General features: G+C 42.4%; 1 protein-coding gene across 5 annotated transcripts in view; it reads left to right on the forward strand.

The window, feature by feature from the left end:
• The window catches only part of Tmem27 (transmembrane protein 27), a 47569-nt gene that overhangs the window by 6646 nt on the left and 25560 nt on the right, over window positions 1-15363 (forward strand). For 4 of the 5 annotated variants that reach the window (XM_013507008.1, XM_005409161.2, XM_013507009.1 and 1 more), the window contains exons 4-6: window positions 2203-2288; window positions 2605-2663; window positions 5755-5840. In XM_013507008.1, the coding sequence (XP_013362462.1) occupies window positions 2203-2288; window positions 2605-2663; window positions 5755-5840 (231 nt within the window). The remainder of the gene's footprint in view (window positions 1-2202; window positions 2289-2604; window positions 2664-5754; window positions 5841-15363) is intronic. The other variant, XM_005409160.2, reaches the window with a different exon arrangement.

Genomic DNA, 15363 nt, shown 5'->3' on the forward strand with positions numbered 1-15363 from the left:
TAAATTTAAAAGGGCAGCTTAAGTGTTGAACCAATGTAAAGAAATTTGGTGATACAATGCACCAAATGGTCGAAACCCTTTGATCATAAGTATAGATAATAAAAAGGCAGATCATAAACTATATGGTCAGTTACTGATAAAAATAATTTTTGGTGATTAGAAATTAAAGGATAGTTTTGCATATGACACATCATTTTAGAACAGCTCACCAGATTCTATGATATAGCAGCATTCCCATTAGAGAAAGGAAGACAAAAGTCCAAGATAATTTCCACCATTACATGTTCCGATAGTATCAATATAAGGAGGTAGAACAACAACCTCATACAAGAACATACAAGAAAACCCAAAGCTAAGGAAGTTTTATTCCACTGATTAAACTATATCATCATTAGTAAACCATGCTGGTGATATATGTGTGTTTTCTGCACTTCTCCTTTTGTTTCTCTGTATTTTCTATACAAAACTTCTATCATTCTTTTTTAAAAAATCATTTTAAAATGAGAGAACAAACGTTGAAAAATCCAAGTTGAAAGTTTTGTTCTCTTTTAATGGTTTACATTGACTAAAACTCAGTATTTTACTGTCTTCCATTCTAGCCACATAAATGATTAAGAGTATATGAAGAAATTTGTCACTTTTATGAATTGCAAGACTAAAGAAAAGTTTAATCAGATTTCTTTGTCTCTAATATGGGTTTGGTGGGTGTAAACAACATGCTCTGTTACAGTCCCTAGCTCTACGTGTATTGACTTTTCTTTCCCAAGATAACTTCATCCAGTCTGGCATTTCTTCAGGGGGTAGCTAAGTGAGCTCTTCCCCTCAGGAAATTTCCATTGCATCTAAGAGTGAAACTGCTAGAATGGCTGGGTGGGCTTGGCTGTCTCTCCCTGGGGTCCAGCTTTTCCTGACCCAGCGCCCTGGTGGCCAGGGAAAAGGAGATGAGAAAAGGCTCCTCAGGCGGACTGAGCCAGCACGAGTGGGTCACCTCTAACGAAACTGCACCTTTACTAGGAGCGCGGGGCGTGTGGATGTGCCTCAAGGTGCCACAGAGCTGATGGTGTGGATATTTTCCTCACTGTTGCTTTAAAGATCCAACTCTCCTGTTCGCCCTTGGGGTCGCTCAGTGTAAACCTTCCGCCCGTGATTTGCAAGGCCTTTGGGGGCTGCGCTGAGGGAGAGGCGGCATGGCAGAGGGAAACGTGCTGGGGGCTTCTCCTGGCTTCAGCGGGATGCCCACCAGGGGAGCCTTTTTCACTCCTTGTCTCCATCCTCAGAGCACCTCTGAGGTTTTCTTGCAATTTCAGTTTTGACCTAGGAGGCCCAGAGAGGCGCAGTGCAGCTCAGTGTGGGGGAGATCGCGCCCCAGTGTGTAAAGGGTCGCCCAGCCCACGCCTGCCATTGCTGCCCATGACTTCAACACCAGACCCTCGGGCCCTGCAGTGTCTGATGGTTTGTGATCACTGCGAGGTGTGAGGAGTCGAGGAATAATCCGGGGAACGCAGCTCACGGCAGGTGGCTGTCAGTCACTGCGTACAGCTGCCCTGACCCAAGCAGTCACTAGCCCCATGTGGTGGCTTCACCTCAGTTAAATGACCTTGAACAAGACATTCACGCCCTCTGTGCCACCAGCCCCATTTCAAGTGCCGCTGTCACTTATGGCTCCCGCGTTGGGTAGCAGAGACCAGAGACGGCACGTCCCCAGCACCACCTGCTGTGGCACAGTCGGGCGAGGCCTTTCTGGGAGGTGCATCCTTTGTTCACCAGAGGTAGCAAGGAGTGACATTCGCTACCCGATTGAGATCGCCTCCGAACCAAGTGGGCTGGCCTGAAAAGGTGGAAAGTTTTTGCCAAGGAAACCTCCAGAGGGGCCTCAATTCTTTCCAGATTGTTTCTGTGGGGCGCCTAACCAGACAACTGCAGAAGGGGTGGGGGGTGGGGCGCTTCAGATTTTGTCAACAGAGGAAGCATTCTTTTGAGGCAGAGTTTTTTGAAAACAAGGCTCTATTTCTGTTTTCCAAACACATCTTTGTAAATAACTGACAGGAAATGGTCTGCTTCTTTGGAAGTATTAACCCAAGTGATGGGTGTTAATTATTAAACCTTTTAGATGGTGGCTCACCGATTTCGCTGATATTCTAATCCGGCTCTCAGAATGGTTAAGGCAGCTTTAAGTGAAGGGTGGATTTTTTTTTTTCTCAGTTTGCCTTGTGATTTCCACTCTGAAAGAATGTTGTGGCTGTTCTTTTTCCTAGTGACTGCTGTTCGTGCTGAACTCTGTCAACCAGGTATGTAGCCTTGCAACTTAAAAATAGATTACGCTTTTAAATCTCTGACAAAGTCATCCAGTGAAAGACTTCTATTTTTCTTTATCTGCAGACATGCTGTGGCTTCAAAGTGGAGCCTGTGACTGCTTTATGAGTTTGAAAGAAAAATTTAAAATAAGATGATTTCTTTTAAACTTTCAAGAGTTTGGGGGCTAGTTTAACTAGTTTTCTGTTCTGTTGATCTGAGTTGCGTTAAGTATCAGGCTTTATCATCATATACTGGGTTCATCAGGTTCTTTATCGTCATATACTGCTCTTCCTTTTTTCTTTCTGGCAGATGCAGAAAATGCCTTTAAAGTGAGGCTTAGTATCAGAACAGCTCTTGGAGATAAAGCAGTAAGTGAAGCATCTACATATTCATTTTAAATTTTCTTTGTAATAACATTTTACTTTAATAATTGACCTCTCTATTCTGTATTGTTTTTATTGTTTTTGTGTTGTTTTGTTTTTGTTATTTTGTTTTTGTTCTTTTCTCTTTAAAATGAAATTAAAAAAATAATTGACCTGTCTGCACGGTAATCTTAATCTTGCATACATTATTTCTAAAGACTGTAAGTCTAATCTTTTCCTAAAGTAAAGGAAACATCATAAAATAGAAATTGTTATTGAAATGGATTGTCCTAAAGTACTTACCCTGTAGTGTATGCTTGAAAATATTATCTGAAGTTTTTTTTTCTTTTGTCTTTGTGAGACAGGGTCTCGCTATGCAGTTCAGGATGGCTTTGAGCTCACTTTGTAGCCCAAGCTGGTCTCGAACTCACAATGATCCTCCTGCCTCAGCCTCCTGAGTGCTGGGATTCCAGGTGTTCACCACCATGCCCAGATATGTGAAGTTTTGTGTTTCACCAAATAATTTAAAAACTTCTATCTCTGGACCTAACATAAAGTTTGAATTCTTTCCAGTTAAGAATGTGACAATATGAAACACATGCTTATGAAATAGAAGTTCTGAAATTCTCATAGAGCCCATGTGGATGTAAGAACAATAAAGACTATAAAATTCAAAAGTATTGTCTAATTCTAGTTTTAGTTTCCTGGTGTGGGTTCCAGATTTTTCCTCCCAGTAGGTGATATTAAGATGACTCAGACTAGAAGCCAAAAACAAAACAAAACAAAAACAGAAGAGAATGCTAAAGGAATTTAGGGATATTCAGTTTGCGGGCCAATCCATTAGCATTATCATTTTATTATTCACTTGATGAGTAATAATAGTTCTTGTAACTGCCAGCATTTACTGAGAACTGAATTTACTTTCTAACCTTCTAAGCACTTTGCTTCTACCAGCCCATTTAGCCTTTACAACAGCTTTTGGAGGACGATAGTACAGGTGCACCTATTCCCATTGGATAGGTGAGAAAATTGAGGTCCAAAGGAGTTAATGACCCTGTCAACATCTTAACCCAGTGAGTAGTACGGGTAAGGACAGAACCCAGGCTGTCTGACTGTACAATCCATACTCTTTTTATGAGTATGTTGGGTTTCTCATTCCAGGAGCCTCATAGCAGGTACCATGCTGGATAGTGGGCATGCAGTGGCAGCTAATAGCAGGATTGTCCTTGCCCCATGGAACTCACAGTACCAAGAGAATCAGTTATTGATTGAATGCTCAACAAGCCAAACATACATGTGCAGTGTTGAGAATGTTATAGGAAGGCCTTGGTAAGTGAACCAGGGGACCAAAGAAGGAAAGGCAGAGAGATACGCCAAGGCTTATTACAGGAAGGAGCTTGGTAAGTGTAAAGGATGGAAAGAAGGCTGAGGTATTTGGAATTGGGGCAGTAGGAGGAGTATGACATGTGATAAGCTAGGAGAGAAAGGGAATGGGCGAGGGAGTATGTGAGCTGTTTCAGGGACTTTTGTTTCAAAATGAAGAAGAGTTCAAGAGCATCAAATGTTGTTTACAGGCCAAGGAAGATATAGACTGAAAACTGCTCACTGTGTTAAGCAGTGGGGCAGTCAATGGCAACTTTACAGAGAGCTGTTTTTCTAGGGTGGTAGAGTTGGAAAGCACATATTTGAAGGAGTGAAATGGGTGGTGAATATGTGGAGTAGGTGGAAACACAAGTATGGACAATTCTTAAGAATTTTGGCTATGAAGAGTAGAAAGACAGCAGCGGGTGGATGAAAGAAAGATTAAGTGAAGTTATTTATTTAGTGGTTTTGGGAACTGAACCCAGGGCCTTTGCACTGACATTTCCAGCCCTCACATTCTGTTTAAAATTTTTCTTTTTTTTTTTTTTGGTTTTTCTCCGGTACCGGGAACCGAACTCACGACCTTACGCTTGCCAGGCAGGCGCTTTGCCGCTGAGCTAAATCCCCAGCCCCTCTGTTTAAAATTTTAAACAGAGTTACGCTAAGTTGCCTAGGCTGAGCTTGAACTTGCAATCCACCTGCCTCAGCCTCCCAGAATACTGGGATTACAGACGTGTGCCACTGCACCCAGCTTGCTGTGGTTTAAATGAGAAAAACTTGATCATAGCTAACAGGAGGTAGACAGGCTGAGGTAGATTAGAATACACAGAAGAGAGGGAGGGGAAATTGGTACTGTTTCGGTTCTGAGAAGGGCAGAGTGGAGGCTTTCTTAAAAAAGGTGAAGGGAATAGCCATTGATGGGAGAGAAATAACAAGCGTAGTATTCCAGGGGAGGAGATGCATAGGATTGTGTCTGTGGAAGAAGTTCAATATCTTGGTATCAGGAGACTGAGGGAATTGAAATCAATGTCTTGAGATGAATCTATAAATTCTAAAGGAAAAGCATCTAGTGAGTGTGAGTGTTGAAGAAAAGCAGTGTGACTTGAGGGGACTGTAGGAGACTTGGAATACTCATGTGACCCATGAGAGAAAAAAAATTGATGGAAAAACCTAAGGGATTCCCTGGCAATTTGGGGTAGGTCATGGTACATTTAGGGTTAAACCAACTACAAAACTTGTTTTGTGACTTCCTCCGTTATGTTTGCTTACTCATGAAAAATAAGGGGTTAGCTACTGTTGGAGTGTCTTTAGATGAATGCAAAAAGCAAGGTGAGCTAGGGCATTTAGGGTCCTGAAGCATGTATTATTGAAGTGAGGGACCAAGGAATCTGAACTGATGTCGAATAGGTACAACTAATATGTACCACATGGCTACTGACATTACAACAGGACGCACACCAAACCTTGAATTACAGAATGCCCAAGAAATGCTACCCAAGACATGATGAGAGTTGATTTACCGGGGTCTCCAGTTTTCATTGTGAGAAAGGAGAGAGGGAGGAAGGGAGGGAAGGGAGAGAGAGGGAGAGAGAGGCAGAGAAAGAGAGAAGGAGAGAGAAAAGAGAAGGGAAGGGAAGGGAAGGGAAGGGAAGGGATTGGAGATGAGTGAGTTCACTACCTAGTGTACCATTTTTTACCCCATGGTCTTACATTTTCTCTTTTCCTTCTCTTTCAGTATGTCTGGGATACAAATGAAGAATATCTCTTCAGAGCAATGGTGGCTTTCTCCATGAGAAAAGTTCCCAACAGAGAAACAACAGAGTAAGCAAACAGTGAAAAATCTGATTACTTGCAATATTATTTGAGACAGTGCATTATTTCAAACCTTGATCTTGAAAATAATTTATTCATCAATTTTTACGAGACCCACATTTTTATGGAACATTCAAAAAATGTTTGTACTGTAGCTCAGCTTACAGCTTATGTGGTATCATGTTCAGAAATGCTCTTTGCTCAGGGGTGATGGGGAAATAAACTCCAAATTGCAGTAATATGCCTTCAACTTTCTGGATTTCCATTTTGTACATATTTTTCTTGCAGAGAGAGATAATAAAGAACTCTACTCTTGTTCTGGAAATAAATACTATGATAGATTTCCTCCACAATTGGTATCTACCATAGCACCTCGTTTTCTTAAAAGCACTTGGTATAAGTTTTTGTAGTTTCACAGTTTTTGTGTTCTGAAGGAAACTTCTCTGTTTATGGGGCTTCCTGCCTTCTCGGTTTGTGGTTAGGGTAACACTCCTGGTCGCTCTGCTCAGTTCGCCTGCCTCCCCTTGAGAGCTGAATGACTTCTCTGATGGGTGAGCTGGGAGGTTAACCTGAGTGTGAGTTCCTTTCTCTTTCGGAGCTAGCTTGACCTTCCCCCAGCCTCCACCAGGCGTCCTCCAGGATGCCAGTTCCCAGCTAATTATCGAACCAGGCCTGTCACCTGGGTGCCACACACACGTCTAAGGCAGTACTTGCTGGCTGACAGCTCAAGAACACTTAGACACATCAGAGGAGGTGTTAAAGCACCAGCACTTAGTGCTACCTGCCTCAGTTCAGCTCTACCTGAGACAGTAGGGGGGAATTGATTTGATTTCAGGATTTTCTAAAAGAAGAAGAAAATGTGCCTGTGGTTAAAGCCACATCCTACCCTTTTGCTTTGGTCTCCTATTTGCCTCATTCTTTAGTCAGAATTCTACAATGATCCAGAGCCTAGTGAAGAGAATTGCTGCTATTGGCTTTCCTCCAACTTGAGGTATCTGAGGTATGGGCTATAAATATAAAGAATAAAACAGAAGAGTGGAATTTGATGAAGCAAAGTAAACACATAATATATGTATTTTTGTGCATAATATAGTTACGTGATTCAAAAAATTAAAAGAATATATACGGTAAGGTAAAAGTTTGTCCTTTCCTGTTTTATAAATGTAGTTAGAAAAAAATACGTTTACTTTTACTTTATGGGAGTAAACTATAGCACTCTTTCAACAACTGTTTCTAACTTTTTTCAATAAAAATTCAGTGATCATATTACAAAAAACTGAAAAAGAAAAAAAGCAATTTGTCTTCCATGGCTAACTCAAACGCTGTCTTCATGTTTTCTACTAGCTCTTCTTGTAACTAGATTTTATACATTGCTCTATTCATGACACTGTTACTTCTTCTAAGCACCTACATTTCACTTGACATGATTATTTTAAATCAAATGTTTTCATTCTTTTTTTTTTTTTTTTTTTTTGGTTTTTCTCCGGTACCGGGAACCGAACTCACGACCTTGTGCTTGCCAGGCAGGCACTTTTGCCGCTGAGCTAAATCCCCAGCCCCAAATGTTTTCATTCTTAGGAAAACTTTAATTAAATAGGTAACATTTCAGATTAATTTTGAGGAATTCATTTCTGGAATGTTATCCTCCTAAACCTGAAGTATTGGAAAAGTCTATGTATATCTGATCTAGTTTATTTGAAAGGTGTTTTACTTGGAATTAGGCATCCTATAGAAGCTTTTATTACTAGTTATAAATATCAGAAAGTACAAAACTAGATCAGGGGTCAGTAAGTATTTTGCTGTAAAGGCTCAAGCAGTATGAGCCTCGGCAGTGCTGCTGTCAGAGAGATGAATGGTAGAAAGATATGTTTAAGACAGTGTTTAAGATATGTTTAGGATAGTCTCATGCTGGGATGGATTCTAAACACATGACCATAAAGGAGGCTGTGTTTCTACATGAACTAACTTCTTCTATAGGAAAGGGCAGCACGTAGTGCAAGATAAGATTGAAAGTCACTTTGCGGAGAAGCTGCCTCTTTCTAGTATGGTGGATCAATGGAAGGCAGCAGGAACTTGGCAAGTGGGTCAGTTTTAAAACCTTTTCACTATAAAGCTCTCTTGTTGCCATGTGTACAGAGTGAAGTCTGGATGTGATAAATATCCTTCCTAGGGTGGCTTCCAGGTCTAAATCTTGGACATTGACTGTTTTTGCTGTTTTCTCCCTTGTTGATTATTCTCGACTATTGCAGAAGACTTTGAAGATGCTGTTTAGCACAAAAAAATAAAACAAATTGAACTAAAAAGAAAGATATTCAACTAATTAAGGGAGTGATACAGCCGGGTGTGGTGGTGCATGCCTGTAATGCCAGCACTTGGGAGGCTGAGGCAGGAAGATCCTTGCAAGTTCGAGGCCAACCTGGGCTACAAAATGAGCTCAAGGCCAGCCTGAACTGCATATGGAGACCCTGTCTCAAAAAGACAAAAAAACAACAAAAAAAAGAGAGAGTGATACATACTTTTCATTTTTATCCCACCTTCCACCCAGTCCTTCCTATAATATCTCCCATATCAGGTTTGATGACCACCAGGCATGCAGATGAGGATGCCTCTTGACGCTTGGAAACCTACCCCTAGCACATTCTTGCAGCATGACCTTGACTAGCTAAGAAAGAGAAGGTGATTTCTACAGAGAGGCCTTGACTGAGTCCGTGTTGGACTTGCTGCAGAGCTGATCTGCTCAGGGCACCGTCACCCCAGCCAGGCAGTGGAAGAGAAGCCAGGGTCTCTCTAAGAGGGTCAGAGAGGCAGAGGGTGTGAGGCAGCAGAGAGGGCTGTGGCATTCTCACTCCTTAAAGTCCCCCAGGGCAGGGACCAGAATGGCTTCCTGTGCGTGTGCAGCCAGTTGGGGTGTGGACAGTTGGGTCCATGTAGATTACTTGGATGAGTTGCAGATTCCATACCAGAGAGGATGTGTTTTTTTTTTTTTTTTTTTTTTTTTTTGAGGGAAGGTCTTGCTCTGCAGTTCAGGCTGGCCTTGAGCTCACTTTGTAGCCCAAGCTGACCTCGAACTTGAAATGATCCTCCTGCCTCAGCCTCCTGAGTACTGGGATTATAGGCCTGTGCCACTACACCCAGCAAGGATGTGGGTTTTTTTGTTTGTTTGTTTTTTCAGCAAGGATATGTTTTGAGTGATTGCCTTGTTTGTTTGCCTGGCTACCTTACACCACGCAAAGATCAACATCCCCCCCCATCAAGCGGGGAGCTGTGTAGTAGAGGGGAGACTGGCATCTTATTTCCTGGCTGGATGTTCTCCAACTCTCGGGTATTCTCAGCATCCCCTCAAGTTGCTGCCAGAATAGCAGCAGCTGGCGTTGTAGAGTCTGGGATGGTGTCTGCAGGCACTGTGGATGTACTGGGGTGCCAGCCTCTGGTGCTAAGCTCTTAGCTGGAAAAGTGCACAGGTGGAAGGGTGGCTTGAGCCTCCTGCTGTGGAGGTGAGAGGTCAGCTCTCAGCAGTCTGCACCTGCATGTATTTCCAGGACCAAGAGGAGGCTTCCCAGGGGAGCTGGATGGAGTCACTGCCTGTTGGGCTGAGAACCAACTGCAGGGCAAGGCAGTGGACAAGGCTGGAGCTGTACCGCTAGAGGGAGAGCCGAGGGGATGGAAGAGGTTGGTCAGAGCGCAGCAGCCACGTCGGGAACGTGCGGTGCAGGGGCGTCCCAAGGGGTCCCCGAGGGCTCCGCAGGAGCACTGAACAGAGAGCATCTGCATGCCCACCATGCCCAGCAGGACCACTGACAGCAAGGGGCAGCCGCAAGGAGCTTAGCCAGCGACAGAAACTTCGCCTTTTCTTATGCATCTGATCCCCATGTCCCCTTCCCACTTGTAAATGAGCAAGAAGGAAGCGTGGGGGAGGGGAAGGTCGCGGGGTGGCAGGGCAGTGAGGAGGGGAAGGGCTGGAGCCCACCGGCAGGGCCCCTGCTTGGGCCAGCGGTGCTGGAAGGAGAGCAGCTGCGTGTGAGAGGCCGGAAGGCCGTCCTGGTCAGACTGGCCGGGTGCTATGGGAGCTGGAAGTGAGAGGAAGGCTGAGCCATCTACATGCTGCGGATGCTGTGGAGGAAAGCGCTGACAGAGTGGCCCAAGACAGTGGTGTGGGACATGCATTCTTCTTCCTTCATTGCGGTCCACGAGGCCAGATCTTCAGAGTTCAGTAACCTCCACTGAAAGCTCTCTGTGTACTGGGCACTGAGATTAAAATGAGGCATAAACCAGGCCACAAAGTGTTCCGATTTGTTTAGATTAGGTTACTTGAGCTTTCCTTGAGAGTTGGACTGAAGATGGCAACAGTATTTTCAATTATTTGCAATATAATTTAGGGCAAGCTTACGAAAACAGTTTCACAAGACTTATTCTAAATAACTTCTAAGGAAGTTATGATCTAAGTTTAAAGTTTACTCTGTTTCTCAGATAAACTGAGAAATTTATCCACCTAGTTTACTCAAGTTTTGGCTTTTAGATCATTTTTTTATGTTTAACAGAGGTAAACTTATAACTCAGGCATGGCTTTGTCTTTCTAAGTGAAATAGCATAGGGCATGTAATGGATTTCTTCTGGTGCTTAATTATTCATGGATAAGTCTTATGATCTGAAAAGGAACAACATGCTCTTGTATCCACAGTAAGGTAAGGGGATTAATGGTCTTGTGCTTGTAAAACAGCAGTCAAGCTCCCATTTAGTTTTTCTGATTTCCAGAAACAAGAGCTTGATTCTTACCAACCCTTGGATACCGTTGGCCTTGGCTGGCCTCATTGATGCGAAATTGTTCTTAGAGAATTACCTTCAGATTAGGGCTTCCACACTTGAAGGGATAGAAGGGACAGTTTTTACTTCTTTTTAGTGAGTTGCTTGAAGAAGCCACTTGGGTATGTGTTAATATATTGGTAAAAAGTTTTGGTTGAAATGATGATTAATGGGAACTCAAGTATTTCCATCAGATCCATCCATATTGAAAGTCTTGAAAATGTTGGATGTGTACTTTATGCTAATTACATTTTAATTTATTTATTACATCAAAACACATTATTGTTTTTGGTGCTGGAGATTCAACCCAGAGTCTTCTGCATACTAAGCATACACTCTACCACTGAGCTATATCCCCAGCCCCCAAACACACTTTTAGAAGGACACATTTAGCTCAATAAGTACTTGATGGTTGATTAGCTTTCTATCCTGTTAAAATCTTGGCAAACATTCAGTATAGTCATATTTGGAAGAAAGACCACGGAGAAGTTACACTTGTACATAATCTATAATTGGAAGGATCTGATATCATTTGATTCCTTAATAAATTTACTACTAAACTTTCCAAAATTATTCTTTTTTTTTTTTTTTGGTTTTTTCTCCGGTACCGGGAACCGAACTCATGACCTTGCGCTTGCCAGGCAGGTGCTTTGCCGCTGAGCTAAATCCCCAGCCCCTCCAAAATTATTCTTCATGTCATTTCCTTTTCAGCACTGTTCCTCTCCACTTTCACTTTCCTTTGGCAACCCCACATACAGCATATTTTTAATTCTTATTTCACTTTGGTTTTTGTGTTACAGTGCAGCTCAGAGTACTGTATTTGTGTCTGAGTAGGGGAAATTTCAGCAATAATCTTTCTCCCTCCTGCCCTTCCTTATTTCTTATTGCAGCCCTTGCTCCATTTAGTTTGTTTACAGGGTCTTTCGGGGAGAATTTCAGAAACAATGGTACAGTAAGCTTATTTATTCATCCATTCATTTCACAATCATTAAAGGCCCCTATGGGCCTCTCTTTAGGAGTAAAGGAGTTCCCAACAGAGGACAAACTTGGACCTTGTCCTCATGTCCCATAGCTCAGAAAGGTCTTTTGTATTGCAGGTGTTATTACAGATTATTTGAGAGTCTCCCTGGTGAGCTACACCTGATAAAATTAAACAGAGTGTTCTTTACTAGGAAACCAGGGAGTTTAAAACAGAGCAGACCCTCCTGCCAAAGACTTTGAACAAACTACATGAAATCTCAGCGCCGTTTGTTCTCCTCATGTCCTGGGTTACTCTCAGATGAGACCTGGAACTGTGTACAAATTCTGACATTTTGAGAGTCATTTGCTTCCACTTTGGATTTTAATGTTCTGGTGGGCTCCAAACACTGTCCTTCGTTTTTAAGGGTCTTAGTATCTTTCTTCTTGGCATTATGGGAATGTCTGTGGTATCTGCCTTACTAGTGGGATCTCTTCCTAACCAGCCCTAACCATACTGCCTAATCAAGATTAACTCTTAGTAAACATTTATGCCTGAATAAAGTATGCTTAACTTCCTGGCTCTTAAACCAGAGCCTGTGTGTAGTGACACAGCACCCCCAATTGCCTCTTTTTTCATGGTAGTCTGCTGCCACCAATAACATGGCATGTGGTGGCTATAGTAACAGTAGCTCCATGGCTATAGTAACAAGTAGCTCCTAATTGTTGATTTTCAGTAGCCGGTGACATCAGTTACTTTCTCAGATCATCATCCAATCAAGTGGTAAGTCCCAGACTACAGTTACGTCTCCACTTTCAAGTACTATCTTTGCTTTGTGTCTATCTTCAGAGCAGGGCATGTCTTCCTCTGGCTCCTTTCCATAACCTTGCTACTTTAAGAAATGGACTTATTAAAACCTAGGTTTTTGACTGGCTTTAACCAAAATACAAACACATCTCTTCAATTATATTTGTCTGACTAACATTTGTGGAAAATTGAGTTACTTTTTTGTTTGCTTAAAATATTAGAGGAGTTGTAACTTTGGGCAAGATCATTGTGCTGAAAGGATACCAAATATTCTTCTGTTCAGGAATGTACCAGCAGCTAAAGCTATTCACTTTTCTGTTAGTCTTTTTTTGTGTTACTGTAATGAAATACCAGAGGTAGCTGCTCTATAAAGAAAAGAGGTTTATTTTAGCTTACAATTCTAGAGGTCTAAGGATAAGGCCCCACATCTGGTGATGGCCTTCTTGTTGACAATGTCCCAATGTGGTACAGGACATTATATGGCAAGAGACAAGAAGGGTCTGTGTGTGTGTGTGTGTGTGTATGTATGTATGTGTGTGTTTGTCTCTGGTCTCTCTCTTGTAATTCTGCCTCAGCTTTCTGAGTAGCTGGGATTATAGGCCTGCATCACTACACCTGGTTGACATAGTGCTTCTTAGGACTCTAAGACAGTGAGAGGCTTTCTATTACACACTGTCTACATTTGAGTATGTACCAAAGCTAACTTTTAGACATTTAAAGTAATTATTAAGACCATCCTTCTGCTGATGGGTGCCAATATTTTGCACTTGAATACAAGTTTTTCTTATTTTTTAAGTATGTATCTGTTATCTCTTTATCAATGAAGTTAGTGAGAACTGTTTTTAACATTGCCCAGTTTTTATCTTGAGATAATTTTATTGTACCCAGATAACTTTTAAAATAACTACTTTGGGGGCTGGAGATTTAGCTCAGCGGCACAGTGCCTGCCCGGCAAGCACAAGGTCTTGAGTTTGATTCCTGGTACTAGAAAAAAGGGGGAAAAAAATAACTACTTTGTTCCTGTGCTTGTGTGTGTGTGTGTGTGTATTTAATTTGGAAAAAGATTTAGATTTACAAAGTGTCACTAAGCTAATACAGAGAGATTTCTGTGTGCTTGATTTAGTGAGATTTTCCCACTCCCAAAGATGTGTGGAACTGTCCGGAGGCAACTTTTGGTTTTCCCCAATTACATGTGCTAGTGGCATTGGATAAATTCACAGAACAGTAAGTCCCCAACTTTACAAACATTTAAATTGTGAACTTTCACATGTGTACTATGTAAGTCACTTTGTTGGCTTATGAACGAATTACAGATTACAGCAATTTGTAATCTGATTTACAAACACTTCTCCCAGAACAGAACTCGTTTGTAAGTTGGGGACTTACTGAACTTGAATTCATGATAAAGAGTCATGTAGTTCCATGGGAATGGGGACAGAGGACAGCAACTGGGGCACAGGTGTGTTGATGGAACTGTCTGCATCCCTCTACTGTTTTATTTTCCTTTATAGGACTCTTCCTCATTTACTTGTCTATTTTCTGTCTCCACCCCTGTGGAAAGCAAGCTCCATGAGAAAGGGAATTTGCTTTACTTATAGTTGTATTCTTTGACTCTCTCTGATGGAGATTACCGTGAAAGGCATGCCTGGAGTCATGTGAAGAGGGTTTAGATGGAAAGAACAGTGCAGGCTGAAGATTCTAAATGACACAGCACCTGGTTTCGGCCTCTTCTATTATGCTCAGAATAGTGTATTGTGTTTGTTAATTCATGTAGATGGCATGTGATACACATAATATTCCACATACTATCTTTTTCACTTGTTGGTATACTTTAAGATGTGTAGTTTTACTTAAAAATAGGCAGTTCTAGATCAGTGGTTTGCACGTGTGTGTGCGTGTGTGTGTGATTTTTGTCCGTCAGGGGATATTTGGTGAGGCCTGGGACATTTTTGATGGTCACAAGTGGAGGTAGTACTAATGATAACTCGTGAGCAGAAGCCAAGCTTGCTGACATCCTACTGTGCAGAGTATCCACATAATCTAGAATTATCTGGCCTGACTTGCTGTACTTTAGAAACCTTGGAATTAAAATTTTCCTTTAATCTGTAGAATAGTATTCCCAACTTTCTTTATCCATTCCCCTACTGATGGACATTTAGGTTGTTCCTGATCTCTGCTATGATGAGGAGTACTACAAAGAACACACTCACTGATGTCTGTGTGCACAAAAATTTCTGATAGTCACCCTTTCCTCTAGGAGACACTTCCCAGATGCTGCCGCAGAGTGGCCAGACTATTTGCTTTTACAGCACTACCTGGGGTTTCCAACTACATGCCCCTTTACCAGCACTTGGGATTATTTTCGTTTTGCCAAATTTGAAAGGTTTGTAACAGTTCCTTTTTAACAGTTTGGCGTTTTCTGATTATTAGTAAGGTCAGATAACAGGAATGATTCACAACCTAAAGCACTCTACATAAAATTGGTGGAAATATTTTTTTAATCCCCTACAAGGTGGAAATATTTTTTGCAAGCACACCCCACCTCATGTTGTTAAACTGTGTATATCTGATACACATAAGACTGCACATTTTGGGAGACTCAGTCTGTTTCTCACCAGTGGAAGTCAGTGATGCTCAGTGGTTCCTAACCAGTGTGATTTTTTTTGACCTCCCCACCCTAGGGATTAATTGGCAACCCTGAGAGGCTGCTGGTTGTGACAACAGCAGGCGTGCCCCTGGCAGGCACCAGTGAGAGGACAGGGCTGCTGCCTGAACCCTGCCGGGCACAAGCCCGTGAGGCCCCAACCAGAAGGGCCGAGCTGGAGGGGCCGTGGGGCGCGGTGTGTGCGAGAAAGAGTACGGCAGCGTGTAGAACCGCAAAACTGCTTTTATTGTTGGGTACAGCAGGAAGGAGCCCCGGGGCAGCGCAGCCTGCAGCGGGCTGCAGAGCGGGCCGGGCGCGGGGCC

This window comes from Chinchilla lanigera, unplaced genomic scaffold (assembly GCF_000276665.1).
Source record: "Chinchilla lanigera isolate Chin_1 unplaced genomic scaffold, ChiLan1.0 scaffold00118, whole genome shotgun sequence".
Taxonomy (NCBI): Eukaryota; Metazoa; Chordata; class Mammalia; order Rodentia; family Chinchillidae; genus Chinchilla; species Chinchilla lanigera.